A 13,373-nucleotide genomic window follows, 5' to 3' on the forward strand; every position below is an offset into this window, starting at 1 on the left:
ATGAGCCCCACATTCAACTATTCCATAAACACTGCATCTCTTATTTGTTTTCTCATGTCACTTGTCTGTTTTCTGCTGAATCCTCTACATGCACTCTTAAAGAAAAAACAAACATTAGGAGCACACATGGATTATCCTGGTGGGCAGGTGTTGGCCATCCACATTCCAGAGGTGCCGTAAAAGGCCATAAAATTAAGCCTGCTGTAAAAGGAATGACACTGGTTTCAACACAGGAAATTTCTCACGTTATTCACATCGTCAAAGTAACCTTCAATATTTTCCCAACAACACAGTGTAACAGCATCACCAACTCATAACCTGTAGTAGAGAAACAAACATCAACCAATTGTTCTGTTATAAATCACATCATCAAATCACATGAAGAACTGTAATGCTGTAAAAAAGAGAATGCAAATGTTAGCGCTGCGCAGGTGTGTACACACTTTCTCACAGTAACTTCTGTGAGCAACACACCACACAAGCCCATGAATAACACACCCCTGGTAGATTCACAAACATAGAAAGTGGCATTTAAAAGGTTAAATCATCACGCAACCTCGAATGTTGCTGTCATCTTTCTGCTCCTGTAAAAAGAAACACATTAACGACCCTTTTGTCCTGTCTAGGTGGAGGTTAACCTTGAGTCGTGGTCAAGTCTTGTCAGCTTTTACCAGTCAGTCAGTTTGTTTTTATTTCCATTTCATTCATTCATCCATTCTTTCTTTCTTTGCTGATAGTGGAACCTATCGTCGCATTTAGTTTCCACTCTCAGCAAAATGACGTCATTTCAAAAAGAAAAAGAAGAACTTTAGATCGGATTACCTCGCTGAATCCTTTTTAGGCAGGGACTCTCATTTTCTAATTGTCCCGAATAAGTGGCTTTCTCCAGAGCCCATTTTAATGTGGAGAAACTCACTTGCAACAATTTTCTCGACGACGTGTATCACTTTTAATTCCCGACGTGCAGATCTGCTTAAAGAAAAGAAATTCACAAACAGAAATCAGTGCACTGTTTAAAAAATAAAAAATAAAATGAAAAATAACAAATAAAACTGAAAAACAAAAGTAAATAAAAAATACAGAAGCCCAGTCTTAGGACTTGTCACAGAATATTCTTTCTCTTATAGGTGAGAAAACACCAAATCTAAAACTTGGTGCCATGGTAAAACCTCCCCCATACTTCAGAAACAAAAACAAAACAAAAACAAAACATCTGCTAGTTTCACTCATTTAAACTCTGGCTGCAGGATTCTGTTCACCCCTGCTACCATGTTCCCCAAAATAATACTAATTCAGTCGTCTATGTATCAGTTCTCACCCCACTCAATAAACCAGACAGGATGATGGTAACAGTATTACCTACTTAAAATTGTGTTTGATCTTCATTACGTGTGTGTGTGTGTGTGTCTGTGTGTTAGTCGGGTAAATACATTTTCTGTTTTTATGTATCCTTTTATGTACCTTCCCCCTTTTTTCTGAAACAAAACTCCGTTCACTCCAAATTTTGTTTCAGAAACATCTAAATGAAAAACTCTGTCATAGTCAGGCACAGCTAAACCCCAAATGTTTGCAGGTTACCATAGGCAACCACACTGTGTGTTGTTAACCCCTTCTACAAATACCCTCTTTTGATGTGTGCCACTTTATGTATGATTTTGTGTTATCTCTAGTGCATATTATGTGCATGTGTGGTGTCACCTTTCCATTTTTTCTAACAGTACTCTTGCATACCTCAGTACTTGTCTTCCTCCCCCTTTTGTGGTGGTCTGGACACTGTGTCAATCCTCCACTTCCAGGCAGTCGCTTGTCTCCCCGGATTCCTTAACCCAATTTGATTCCCCACACTAAAACAGCAGTCTCTGTCCTCCCCTTCTCCTTTCTCTCCGTTCTTCTCTCCCACTTTGCAGTCCAATGGCAGTCAGTTCTCTTCAGCTTTGTCCCGTGTCTCTCTTTGTCCCACTGTCTCTTTCATTGCCATCTCACTCCAAACATGGCAAATGTCAAGCTCAGACAGTCTTCTCAAAAGTCCTTCACACACAGTGAGGTTGCAGCTTGCTGGAAACGCATCTCCATCCATCCAATCAAGATGGTGGATCTTCTCTTTCTGATGCCGTTTGCCCATAGTGCTGCTGGACCTCTCTGCTCAGAACTCTGGTATTGTCTCTTGGACTTCTGTCCACTGTTGATGTTCAAGGCTGTGCTTCTGAAACTGCACTCTGTGTCTTCAGGGAGAGATCAGCTTCCTTGGAGCTTGCTTGTTCAGGATGAGGACGGGAAGCTGCAAAACAATTCAGCCAAAAATTCTGGCTGGGTGTTTCTATTTTTTTTCTAATGATTTTAACCTATAATTTTCTTCCGACTGCTGCCCGTGGAGAATTGATCCAGGTCCGTTACCCACCTGTAATCGACAGACTGAGAGACTTTCATTATTCACTGTGACTGCAGATGTTTTTCATCACTCCTAAGGCCACACATCTCTACTTATTTTGTTTTGAACTCTACTGACTTTAAACCCCAAAAATGAAATTTTTATTTGGTCTTAACCGCAAACACAAAAATCTTCTTGATGTTGTTGTTAATTATTTTCATCCACAACACTCCAAATTATGTTTTCTTTTGTGTCCAGCAGGGGAAGAAGGTGACCTGTAGTGTCACTGCTTCCCCCAGTTGGGGACAATTTCCCACTCACACTTCCACACTTTTTATTTTCTTTGTTTTCATGATTTTCTTTCTCTTTTTTTTTATTACCCCATTGTTTTACACTCACACATTAACCTGTTAAATCACTCCTCCAACCTCATTTTCCTTTCACCCCAACAGCTCTCATACAGTCAGCAATCAAATTCTCCATTCATCCTTGAGTACTTGGTCACCTTTAAATGTCACTGTTAATTTTATCAATTTATTTATCATTACTTTAACACTAATCCACTGTTTATTTTTTATTTACTTTAGTTCATTTTCTCCTATTTGATCACTACGATTTCTTGACTATTTATTATTTCACAGAAAATCAACTAATCTACTTTGTCTCCGTATTTGTCATCAAGGAATTCACACACACTCACAGGCTGGTCACTCGCCCCCACCTTTTCTTTCTCTCTCACACACACGCACATTTTACTCTTCGTTCGTTCCACCTGTGAACCCGCAGTCCCATTCAAACTTTCTGCGAGACACTTCTGCTGATTCAGGACAACGCCCTAATCAGAACAAAGAGCGGGTGCCGTCCGCTCTTATACACCTCAACCTAACTAGGACAATTAGGCTCACGATCTTCAGATCGCACCACATTTGCCTCACGAATTATTCAAACTGCGCCACGGACTGGATACCGCAGTTTCTCTTCCCCATAAAAAATAAAACCAAATTAAACCCCCCAATTGACTTCACAGCTTGCAACAATTCGTGACACGGCCTCCTGCCGCAATTTCTGCACACCACAAACACACACTTTTAGACACAAATTATTTTTGTTACTTTAATTGACTCCCGTACTTCAGACGAGACGCCGACTCTAACGGCGCTTTCACACACACTACACCGTCCTCCTTCTGCATCAGGCACTGGTTCAACTCAGCTCGGAATCTAACCGGTGAAAGCAACCGATCCTGCTTTTATGCATACTTCAGACTGTGACAGGGACCTCTCCCCGACTTAGTTATTTAAGGAGCCACGAATCCCCAGGTCACCACCCTGGATCTCCTGCCCTCACAGGTCCTAGCCCCGCGTCCGAGACTAGGTGGGGTAACCAAACCCGTGACACACACAGCCCTCAGCTGGCGACGAGGCCTTAAACCCTGCTTTCTAACTAATAGTAACACACGTTTCCTGCTTTAACGCACGGGGACGGATCACACACCGCCACTTTTTTCCTAATAACTAAGACGGATCACACACCGCCACGGATGAAACACCGATGCTATTAATTACTAACTAAGACGGATCACACACCGTTTCTTTAACATACTGAGTGAATTTACACTGAGATACGTTCAACTTAGCGAACAGATAATTTTGGCTTTAAACAATATGCACGGTTCGAAAATAAACAGGTCGTGCTTACCTTTTAATCCTGTGAGCTAGCTCTCTGTTCGCCTCGTTTCACAAACTCAGCTCTGCCAATTCATCCTCTCTGGGCCTCGAGCGAATCCCAGGGTTTCGGCACCAAAACTGTTGCGAAATCAGTTTTACCCCTGTTCTTTTATTCGTCGAGGCATCCAGAGACGGCACCGGAACTCAGTAGTTATTTCACAAAACCTTTATTCATCTTTATTCATCTTCATTTAAGCATGCACTTCTAGAAGGGAAGACGAGGCCGGTGTGTCCCTCTGCAAAATCTTCACCCCTTTGTTAGTTACAGCCAGCTTTATAGAGGCGACCCCATCATAAACCCCCCCACGGTGTGCTGCAAACTCTGTCTGTGTCTATGTGCACGAGCACATGAATGCCTACATGTGCGCGTTCCCGCGTGTCTATGTGAGCGCACATGAGTGAGTGTGCGTACCTGTATGCATGTGTGAGTGCACATGAGCGAGTGTGCGTGTGGATGTGTGTACGTGACAGTTAAAACACTGTGGGTGTAGGTGACTCCCTAGAGGTCATAAAAAACCCATCTCCCTTCCAGACCACAGTTATCCAGGTCAAATGTTGAGACCCCCACCCAAACATTCTCTGGGGAATTTCCACTCAGCATTAACTCCTCTCTGTTTTACTTCCACAGTTCAACTGGGGAGGGTCTCCTATACTCTACTCCTAAGTTCATGACACAATCAAGCCTTTATTACATTGAGGGCAGTGTCAGTGTCTCTACAATAATTCTAGATTCTATGTTAACACATTTCTAAACTCTAAATCAGCTAAACATTTCTACACAAAACAGTAATAAATGCTAAAATTAGCTTGTGAAAAGTGGGAAAACACCATCCACCAAAACACTAATGAGCTGATCTCAGAGCAGACATGGCTACTGTGAGGTCGAACAGATGGAGGCTGTCAACTGCTATCACTTCTTTGTGTTTTCATTGACACAAAGAGTGTTGGTATAACAGCCCGCAGCTGTAAGCAGCCGGTTGTGAGTGCAAGTTTGACTGAGAGACGCATTAAAGGTTTACAGCTGACACACACGGTGAAATGAAGTGAACAGAAGTTTAAAAACGTTTGTGTGATTCTGCTCAGGGATTGCTGGGAATTATACGCTGGACGAGTACGGGGACAGAGACGTGGCTTTCTCAATCATCTACACCACTACTGACAACAAGGTATCTTTTTCTCCTGTTTTCTTTTTTGACATTTAGCAGTGAATACATGAAAAAAACATTCAAAATAAAACCGTACTGTGCTGCATCTCTTGCTTCTGGTTTGTTGCTAAAATGTGTCTTTTTGTTTTTTTCCTCCCCTCTTGTGTCACACCCAGTACGATATTTTATTCACATTTGACACGGAGCGCAATAAAACCACAGTGGTGGAGGAGGCTCCTAAGTTCATCTGGGGGAAAAGACTTCCCAATAACACGCCAGACAGCGGTACATCGAAAGACACACACACACACACACACACATACACACGTTTAGCTATATCATTGAGTTCAGTGGGCACAACCTCAAAATATGTCTTAACCTTAATATTTTAAAGATTTATGTTAAGAGAACTTCCTTTTTTGTCCTCTAGAAAGAAGGCATGTCCACCATAATGATTTAGATCTCCACAACAAGGCCTGATCAGTTTGCATCCGCTCAGTCAGGTCGTTTTCAAAGACTTGCACTAATCCCAGGTTCTGGTGAATTATATGTAAGGCTTCAGCTGTGGTTTAAGCACCTCTCTGTTTGTGTCCCTGTTTTCATTTAATAAGCATTAATGGTGGGTATGAACAGGAGGAAAAGTTATAGCAACCACAAACTGCTCCACGTACATCAACTTTTGCATGTTTTATATGAAGTGGTTTTATGGCTCAGTTCTTCTTTTGTTTCCTGTAGATGACCTCCTCACAGCCCTATCTGAGATAAGCTTAAATATTATGGCACTTGAACGCTCGGCCCATGTTTATCTTTTGTCCTCTGTGTGTCAGAAGCATCGGCTTGGAACTGAAATGGTGCCTCTTTTTTGTCTTTATTACTGCAGGCCCTGCAATTCATGACATCATTGTGATTGTGTTGGCTGTTACTGTGGTCGTAGTGGCCACGATCGCCTTTATTTTCTACAGGTATGCCATAGCACATAGAACATGAGAATAACAGGGAGTTATTAAGTGTGTGGCAGATTTCAATTAAATGTTTGCATTCTCTGCAAAAGGTCATGAATTTACATAAATGATTTTAGCCCCATCATATAATGGCATATATAGTAGTACGGTAGATACACTGCTCCAAAAATTGCAGGAAAACTTTGAAAACACAACAGCTTTTAATGGGAAAAAAATCACAGTGGATATTCACATTGATGGGGACTTGGTAATGTGTTAGGAGTGGAAAAAGTGCCCCAAAATGTAATGGAAATGTAATGATCAACCTACAAAGGGCTGAATTCAAAGACACCCCAAAAATCAAATTGAAGAAAAGAAGCAGCAAGCTAGGCCACTTTACAACATGCTCCTGATGAGATAATGGATGGTGTCCTGGGGGATCTACTCCCAGATCTGGACCTGGGTGTCACTGAGCTCCTGGACAGTCTGAGGTGCAACCTGACAGCTTCAGATGGGCTGAAAATGAAAGTCCCAAAGGTGTCAGGCAAGTGTGGAGGCCAGACATCGGTATCATCGTCCAGAAACTTCCTGCATACTCTCAGCATATAAGGACGGGCATTGCTGTGTATTCAGAGGAAGATTTCATCCTGATACCTGATGCCAGTCAGGGTCTGTAGACATGTCTGCGTCCCTCTATGTATATGCCTCCCCAGTGCATCACTGACCCACCACCAAACCAGTCATGCTGAAGGATGTTACAGACAGCATTGCATTCTCCACGGGTTCTCCAAACCCTTTCACTTCTGTCACATGTGCTCAAATGAACCTGCTCTCATCTGTGCAATGCACAGGACTCCAGTGGTGGACCGGCCTGTTTTGGTATTCTGTGGAAATGTGAATTAGGCTCCACAGTGCTGGGCAGTGAGCACAGGGCCCACTGGAACACGCTGGGCCCTCAAACCAGCTTCATGAAGTCTGTTCTGATTGTCTGGTCAGAGACATTAACACTAGTGTCCTGCTGGAGCTTTGACAGTTCTCATCTTGCACAAAAAAGCAGATAGTGGTCCTGCTGATGGGTTAAAGATCTTCTCCAGGCCTGTCCAGAGTAACTGTCTGTGTCCTGAAATCTCCTCTGTGCTCTTGAGACTGTCCCAGGAGACACAGCAAACCTTTTGTAAATGGCACGTATTAATGTGCCAACATGGAGGAGTTGGACTACCTGTGGAGCCTCTGTAGGGTCAAGGTATCACCTCATGCCACCTGGAGTGATACTGACCCCAGAAAAAAGTAGTGAAAAAACTGTCAGAAAAGATGAAGAGGGAAGAAAATGTCAGCGACCTCCACCTGAAACTGAACTAACCTCCTCTAAACTGACCAGATTAGTGTCCCAGATGTGTAACTGGCTTGATGCTACACTCTGATTAAAAGGTGCTACAATTATCTTTTAGAGCTGTGTATATACAGACTTTCAGGTTACATGAAAAATAATCTGAAAGTCTGTATGTACTATACAGGTTATAGCTCTATTACACTCTCTAAAACATGGACTCATGACATGAAATTAAAATTGAAAGCTGCCTTTTATAAACATAGGAGTCAGATGCTTTTCGTGCAACCGACCTTTACCAATAATCTCCTGATGCAGTTTTTTCTTTCCCGCATAGACAGAACAGAAGAGATCGACTGCTCAGGAAGCGCTGGTCCCACATGAACTCTGATCTCATCACGCTGATGGAAAATGATGACATCAACGTCATCTCCCTTAATGTAAGTGAGGTGTAAACACCTCAGTCAAGTCAGCTTTAAGAATGCTGTGACAGCGACCTTCCTCTAACTCCCATTAGATTGAAAGTAAGAAGAAAAAGAAGTTCAAGATCCGCTGTGCGCTCTACGATAAGAAGGTAGATGGACAGCATCCTGCAGTGTTTTCCAAATCAGTTAGCATCTAATGCTTTTGCACTGATGAAAGTGAGTTAGCAGATGTAATCTGGTTGGTGCTTCTGCAATATTTCTTTCAGATTGTGATCTTGAAGGAGCTGAAGAACTTGGATGGGAACTTTGATAAAACCCAGAAAAGGGAGCTCAATGCGGTAAGACGTCTTATCACACTGAAATCCTTTTATTGCCAGCCCTGTTTGTTAATGTTTATCCAAACTCACTAGCACTCCACATGTTTTCCCCCCCTGCAGCTATTGCACATCGACTACTACAACCTCACAAAGTTTTACGGCACAGTCAAGTTAGATCACGGTGTCTTTGGCGTGTTTGAGTATGGCGAGCGAGGCTCGCTCAGGGTACGTATAGCAAAACTTTCAATTTAAATCCATCTTCTTCAGGTCTCAGTTTAAACACAGGCGTCAAGAAGTGTGAAGAATAAAAGTGTATTAATGTAGAACTGGGGTGTCTTTTTCTTTTTCAAGTATGTGCTGAATGACAAGATTTCATACCCAGAGGAGACCTTCATGGACTGGGAGTTCAAGATCTCTGTCATGTACGACATCGCCAAGGTGAGAGAGACTTTGCCCGTGAGCAGAACAATTATCAAACTTAAGCATTTGCAAGCATCACATGCGGTGTGTGGCATGATAAGAGACCACACAAGTGGAGATTGACTCGTGACTCGCCGCCCTGAGCGGAAAAACGGTCACGTGTATCTGCCATAAAGCAGCAGCATTCACTAAACACCATAAATCATTACAGAGGACAATGCAATGAATGACAGGATCGGTTTTTGTACTGAGAGCTTGACATAGTTAGTAGCAATCTGTCTTAATACATAACTGAAAAAGGGTTATGAAACTTAGTGTTAGTCAATATTACTCTCCATTCATGCAGTGTGACATAAAAGATCCCTGAATAACTGGCAATAAACTTTTGTACCTGATGTAAACTGCAATGGGATCACTTCACCTGTTACCGTATAATAAACTGAACCCAGAACATGTTCATCATCAAAAAGAAAGGAAGGTTCGCTCAATCCTGACACTTATTTCACGTGAGTAATAATCGTTTACTAAAACTTTAGAAGTTCTATCAAAAGCCAAACGGACAAACTGAGTGTAATATGACTGCCAGGATTATACACGCTGTGCAAAAGTCCCCTCTTGTCTTCATAGTTTGCTTCCAAGGAGCCAGATTTTGTTGCTTTGTTCAAACGACTCTTAAGCAATAGTTTTGCAGGCTTTCTGAAAATCTTTTAAAGTTTTTATTTAGACATTGGCTGCTTTTTCATTTTAAAAATTAAATTTCGTCAGGATTTCTTAACTCATGTTTTTAGTTTAATGTAAACTCCTCATGTTTTGCAAAAGCAAACTGTATGTAATGGAGGGAAATCATTTTTGGATTCAGCACCCTAAAAAACATAACATTTACCAAAAATATCCCATGCGACTGAAAAAATAAATTGTTTTTGCAGACCTGTGTTATGGGAGCTGCTGTTGCACTTGCCTCTGCCTGCCAGCAGAGGTCATTAAACACCAGATTACTCACCGCCTCTTTGATTTTCCATAAATCTCATTACTTCCACCAGTGGAAGGTGTAATGTTGCTCTGAATCCTCTGTGCAGGGCATGTCTTACCTCCATGCCAGTGACATTCAGGTTCACGGTCGCCTCAAATCCACCAACTGTGTGGTGGACAACCGCATGGTGGTGAAGATCACAGACTTTGGCTGCAATGCTTTTCTTAGCCCCTTCCAAGGTGACGCCACAATCAAAAATCCTCCTGAAATATCTTTTTGTTCTCTTCTTTACCTGCTAACGTTTGTCTGTCTCCACATCATCCTGTCAGACTTGTGGACAGCTCCGGAGCATCTGAGGAACGAGGGCACGTCCCAGAAAGGAGACGTCTACAGTTTTGCCATCATTGCGCAAGAGATTGTTCTCAGGAAGAACACCTTCTACACTGAATCCTGCTCCGACCGATCAGGTTTCCAACACTCAAATACAACAAGTGACAGTTACAGTCATTTTGTTTGCAAATGATCATCTCTGCACCACCAAGTTCAGAGTGAAAGAAAGAAGACCTGTTTGATCCGGAGCTACACTACAATGCCATCTGCGTCTCTGTGTGTTTCTCAACAGAAAAACTGTCCAGGCTCAAGTCATCCTACTTCAGACCTGATCTTAACTTTGAGACGGCTTCAGAGAAAGAATTAGAGGTTTTTTTTTCATTCATGTGCCAGCTTTATTTTATTTTCAGTATCTGTTTTGTCTGTATTGTATTCAAATTGTACTTTCCTCCTGTAAGGTGTACACGTTGATAAAAAGCTGCTGGGACGAGGACCCAGAAAAAAGACCTGACTTTAAGAAAGTGGAAATTTATCTGGGGAAAATCATCAGGTAATAATGCTCTCTTTATGTTATTGCTGTTTTCAGCTATCAGTGTGCATGTCCTGGTGTAGCCTTTATAGTTTCTGGGAAACGGATTACAGATTTCTAAATATATCTCCCTCCTCATATCCCTTTTCTTCTCCTCTTCATCACTCCAGTAAAATCCATAATCAGGAAAATGAGAGCTACTTGGATAACATGATCAGACGGCTGCAGATGTATTCCAGAAACCTGGAGTACCTGGTGGAAGAGAGAACGGCTCTCTACAAAGCTGAGAGGGATCGAGCTGACAATCTTAACTTTATGCTGCTGCCTGGGTTTGTTTACACTTAAAGAAGAAATGCACATCATTAGACACTTAGAACAATCAGGACATAGATACTAAATCATTCATGCACTGTTAGAGAATTAGTTTTATTTCTACATTAACAGTGACCAGCACTGAGTTTCAGTGGTTAGCACTGTCACCTTAAAGCAAGAAGGTCACCCCTTGCCTACGTTGGTTTTCTCTACGTTGCTTGGTTTCTTCTCAGAGTTCAAAGACATCCATGATAAGTTTATTGGTGATTCTAAATTAGGTGTAAATGTGAATGGCCGTGTATGTACTATGCCTCCAAAAACAAGTCAAAATTTGAAAAAGAAATATGCTAAACCTGCTAAGTGGCTGTAAAAGTTCAGCTAAGCATAAATTGTTGGATTGAATATTTTTAATGGGTAGTATACATTTATAGTTATATAATTTTTAAAAGTGAATATAAATTTGAGTTTAAACAGCAAAAACTATTGGATTAAATAGTTGAAATAGATAAGTTAGTAGTTACAGTATATAGTTTAAAAAGCTGGCATAAATTAATGACAATAAATGATTAGAAAGGTTACTTTAAATTGTTTGACTGAATTGTTAAAATAATTTTTGTAACCTGACGGTTAAAGCGTTTTAAAAGTTAGCATAAACGACTGGATTAAATATTTGAAATAGCTAAATTAGTGGTTAAATAATGTTTTCAGAGTCTCCTGCATGGGGTGGGAGATGACAGCTTAGCCACCATTGTCCTGTCACTCACCACCTCCACTGGGTCCAGAGGGCATCCTAGAACAGAGCTGGGCCTGCGGATCAGCCTGTTCAGTCTCTTCCTGTCCCCGGCAGAGATGTTGCCACCCCAGCAGACCACACTGTAAAAAGATGGCTGAGGCCACCACAGAGTCATAGAAGGTCTTCTGGAGTGGGCCCTCCACTCCAAAAGACCCGAGACTCCACAGCAGGTACAGCCTGCTCTGCCATTTCCTGTAGAGGGCTTCTGAATTATGAGTCCAGTCCAGTTTATTGTTCAGATAAACACCAAGGTACCTGTAGCTGTCAACATTGCATTTTATTCTGTTGTATATAGTATTGTATTCTATTCTATTGTGTACAATATCTTATTTTTATTATCTTATCCTATTCCAGTGTTTTTCCTTAATTTTTGCTTCTGTAACTTTGCACTGTCCACTTTCTGCTGTAAAAAAACAGTGGGACTAATGGAGGTTATCTTATTTGATCTTATGTTAAAAAATTAGCATTAATGAATGGCTATAAATGGTTAAAAAGTTACCATACATTGTTGAATAAAATTGTTAAATGAATAGTTAATACAAACTGACTAATAAAAGGCCTAGTCTAATAGTAACCCTATTAATTAAAAGCTAAATAGTTTTTAAAAAGCTAACACAAATTAATGGTTAAATAGTTAATAAATTAGCATACATTTGTCACTTTAAATGGTTAGAAAAGTTACCTTAATTATAAGTAAATAATTGAAATAATTAGTGTTAATTAATGATCAAAACGTTAGTGTAAATTAACAGTTAAATGGTTGTAACAAGTAGCATTATTGAACTGTTTAAAAAGGATAGTTATTTAAAAATAAAGGATACATGGATGAAATGGATGGATGAACTGTTGGGGAAACTTGGGGGGCCTTTGGTTTAACCAACTCAAAATCAGAATGAAATCTCAATGGAAAAAATGTCTTTTCTTTATTATCTGTTTCTCTCTGTGGTTAAAAGCCCGGTGGTTAAAAGCCTGAAGGAGACCGGGGCTGTGGAGCCAGAGCTGTACGATGAAGTTACAATATATTTCAGTGACATAGTTGGCTTCACCACTCTGTGCCAGTACAGCACGCCGATGGAAGTTGTGGACATGCTTAACGACATCTACAAGGGGTTTGACTGCATTGTCGACCACCACGATGTGTACAAGGTATTGGCAGGGATGAAATCGAAGAGATTCAGGCACCCGGCAATGAGCACGAACATCATAGTTTCCTTTACTATCCTCAGGTGGAGACAATTGGGGATGCCTACATGGTTGCTTCTGGTCTTCCAAAGAGAAATGGGAACAGGCATGCAGTGGATATTTGCCGCATGGCGCTGGACATCTTGGCATTCATGGGCACCTTCCAGCTCCGGCATCTTCCTGGTATTCCTGTGTGGATACGAATCGGTGTTCACTCAGGTCTCTTCTTCTTTGTTTTTCATTTTTTAAACTAGTCATTTTGGCAAAGCAATTCACCTCCTGCTGATCTTTACACTAATTCTTCTGTCTCCTGGTTGTTTGTGGGTTCAGGTCCCTGTGCGGCGGGCGTCGTGGGAATAAAGATGCCCAGATATTGTTTATTCGGAGACACGGTCAACACAGCATCTCGTATGGAATCTACAGGACACCGTGAGTGGACACATGTAATGAACAAACTGATTTACACTGACATTTTCTCCAGCCGCTTCCTTTGTTCTCGTTATTTTACATGAATGACTTCCCATACATTACTCTAGCGCAATTATAGAAGCCAGCAGTCAGCCTAATTAAATAAAGTGACCACAGCC

General features: G+C 41.3%; 1 protein-coding gene and 1 long non-coding RNA gene across 3 annotated transcripts in view; one reads left to right on the forward strand and one right to left on the reverse strand.

The window, feature by feature from the left end:
• Positions 1–13,373, forward strand: part of gucy2cb (guanylate cyclase 2Cb) — a 39,363-nt gene that overhangs the window by 25,367 nt on the left and 623 nt on the right. The window contains exons 9-24 of one of the 2 annotated variants that reach the window (XM_084938242.1): positions 5,179–5,261; positions 5,417–5,525; positions 6,121–6,202; positions 7,846–7,948; positions 8,026–8,082; positions 8,200–8,271; positions 8,371–8,475; positions 8,602–8,688; positions 9,747–9,879; positions 9,970–10,107; positions 10,263–10,339; positions 10,429–10,520; positions 10,670–10,828; positions 12,558–12,750; positions 12,831–13,005; positions 13,117–13,215. In XM_084938242.1, coding sequence (XP_084794368.1) covers positions 5,179–5,261; positions 5,417–5,525; positions 6,121–6,202; positions 7,846–7,948; positions 8,026–8,082; positions 8,200–8,271; positions 8,371–8,475; positions 8,602–8,688; positions 9,747–9,879; positions 9,970–10,107; positions 10,263–10,339; positions 10,429–10,520; positions 10,670–10,828; positions 12,558–12,750; positions 12,831–13,005; positions 13,117–13,215 — 1,764 coding nt within the window. Of the gene's footprint in view, positions 1–5,178; positions 5,262–5,416; positions 5,545–6,120; positions 6,203–7,845; positions 7,949–8,025; positions 8,083–8,199; positions 8,272–8,370; positions 8,476–8,601; positions 8,689–9,746; positions 10,108–10,262; positions 10,340–10,428; positions 10,521–10,669; positions 10,829–12,557; positions 12,751–12,830; positions 13,006–13,116; positions 13,216–13,373 lie in introns of both variants that reach the window. The other variant, XM_084938241.1, reaches the window with a different exon arrangement.
• Positions 706–13,152, reverse strand: LOC146382000 (uncharacterized). Its single transcript, XR_014801188.1, has 2 exons — positions 13,063–13,152; positions 706–12,975 (listed from the first exon to the last, which is right to left on the reverse strand). It is a non-coding gene; the product is annotated as an uncharacterized LOC146382000 (long non-coding RNA).

The sequence above is a fragment of the Perissodus microlepis genome, chromosome 8 (genome assembly GCF_051167445.1).
Source record: "Perissodus microlepis isolate ML-2025 ecotype Zambia chromosome 8, ASM5116744v1, whole genome shotgun sequence".
NCBI lineage: Eukaryota > Metazoa > Chordata > Actinopteri > Cichliformes > Cichlidae > Perissodus > Perissodus microlepis.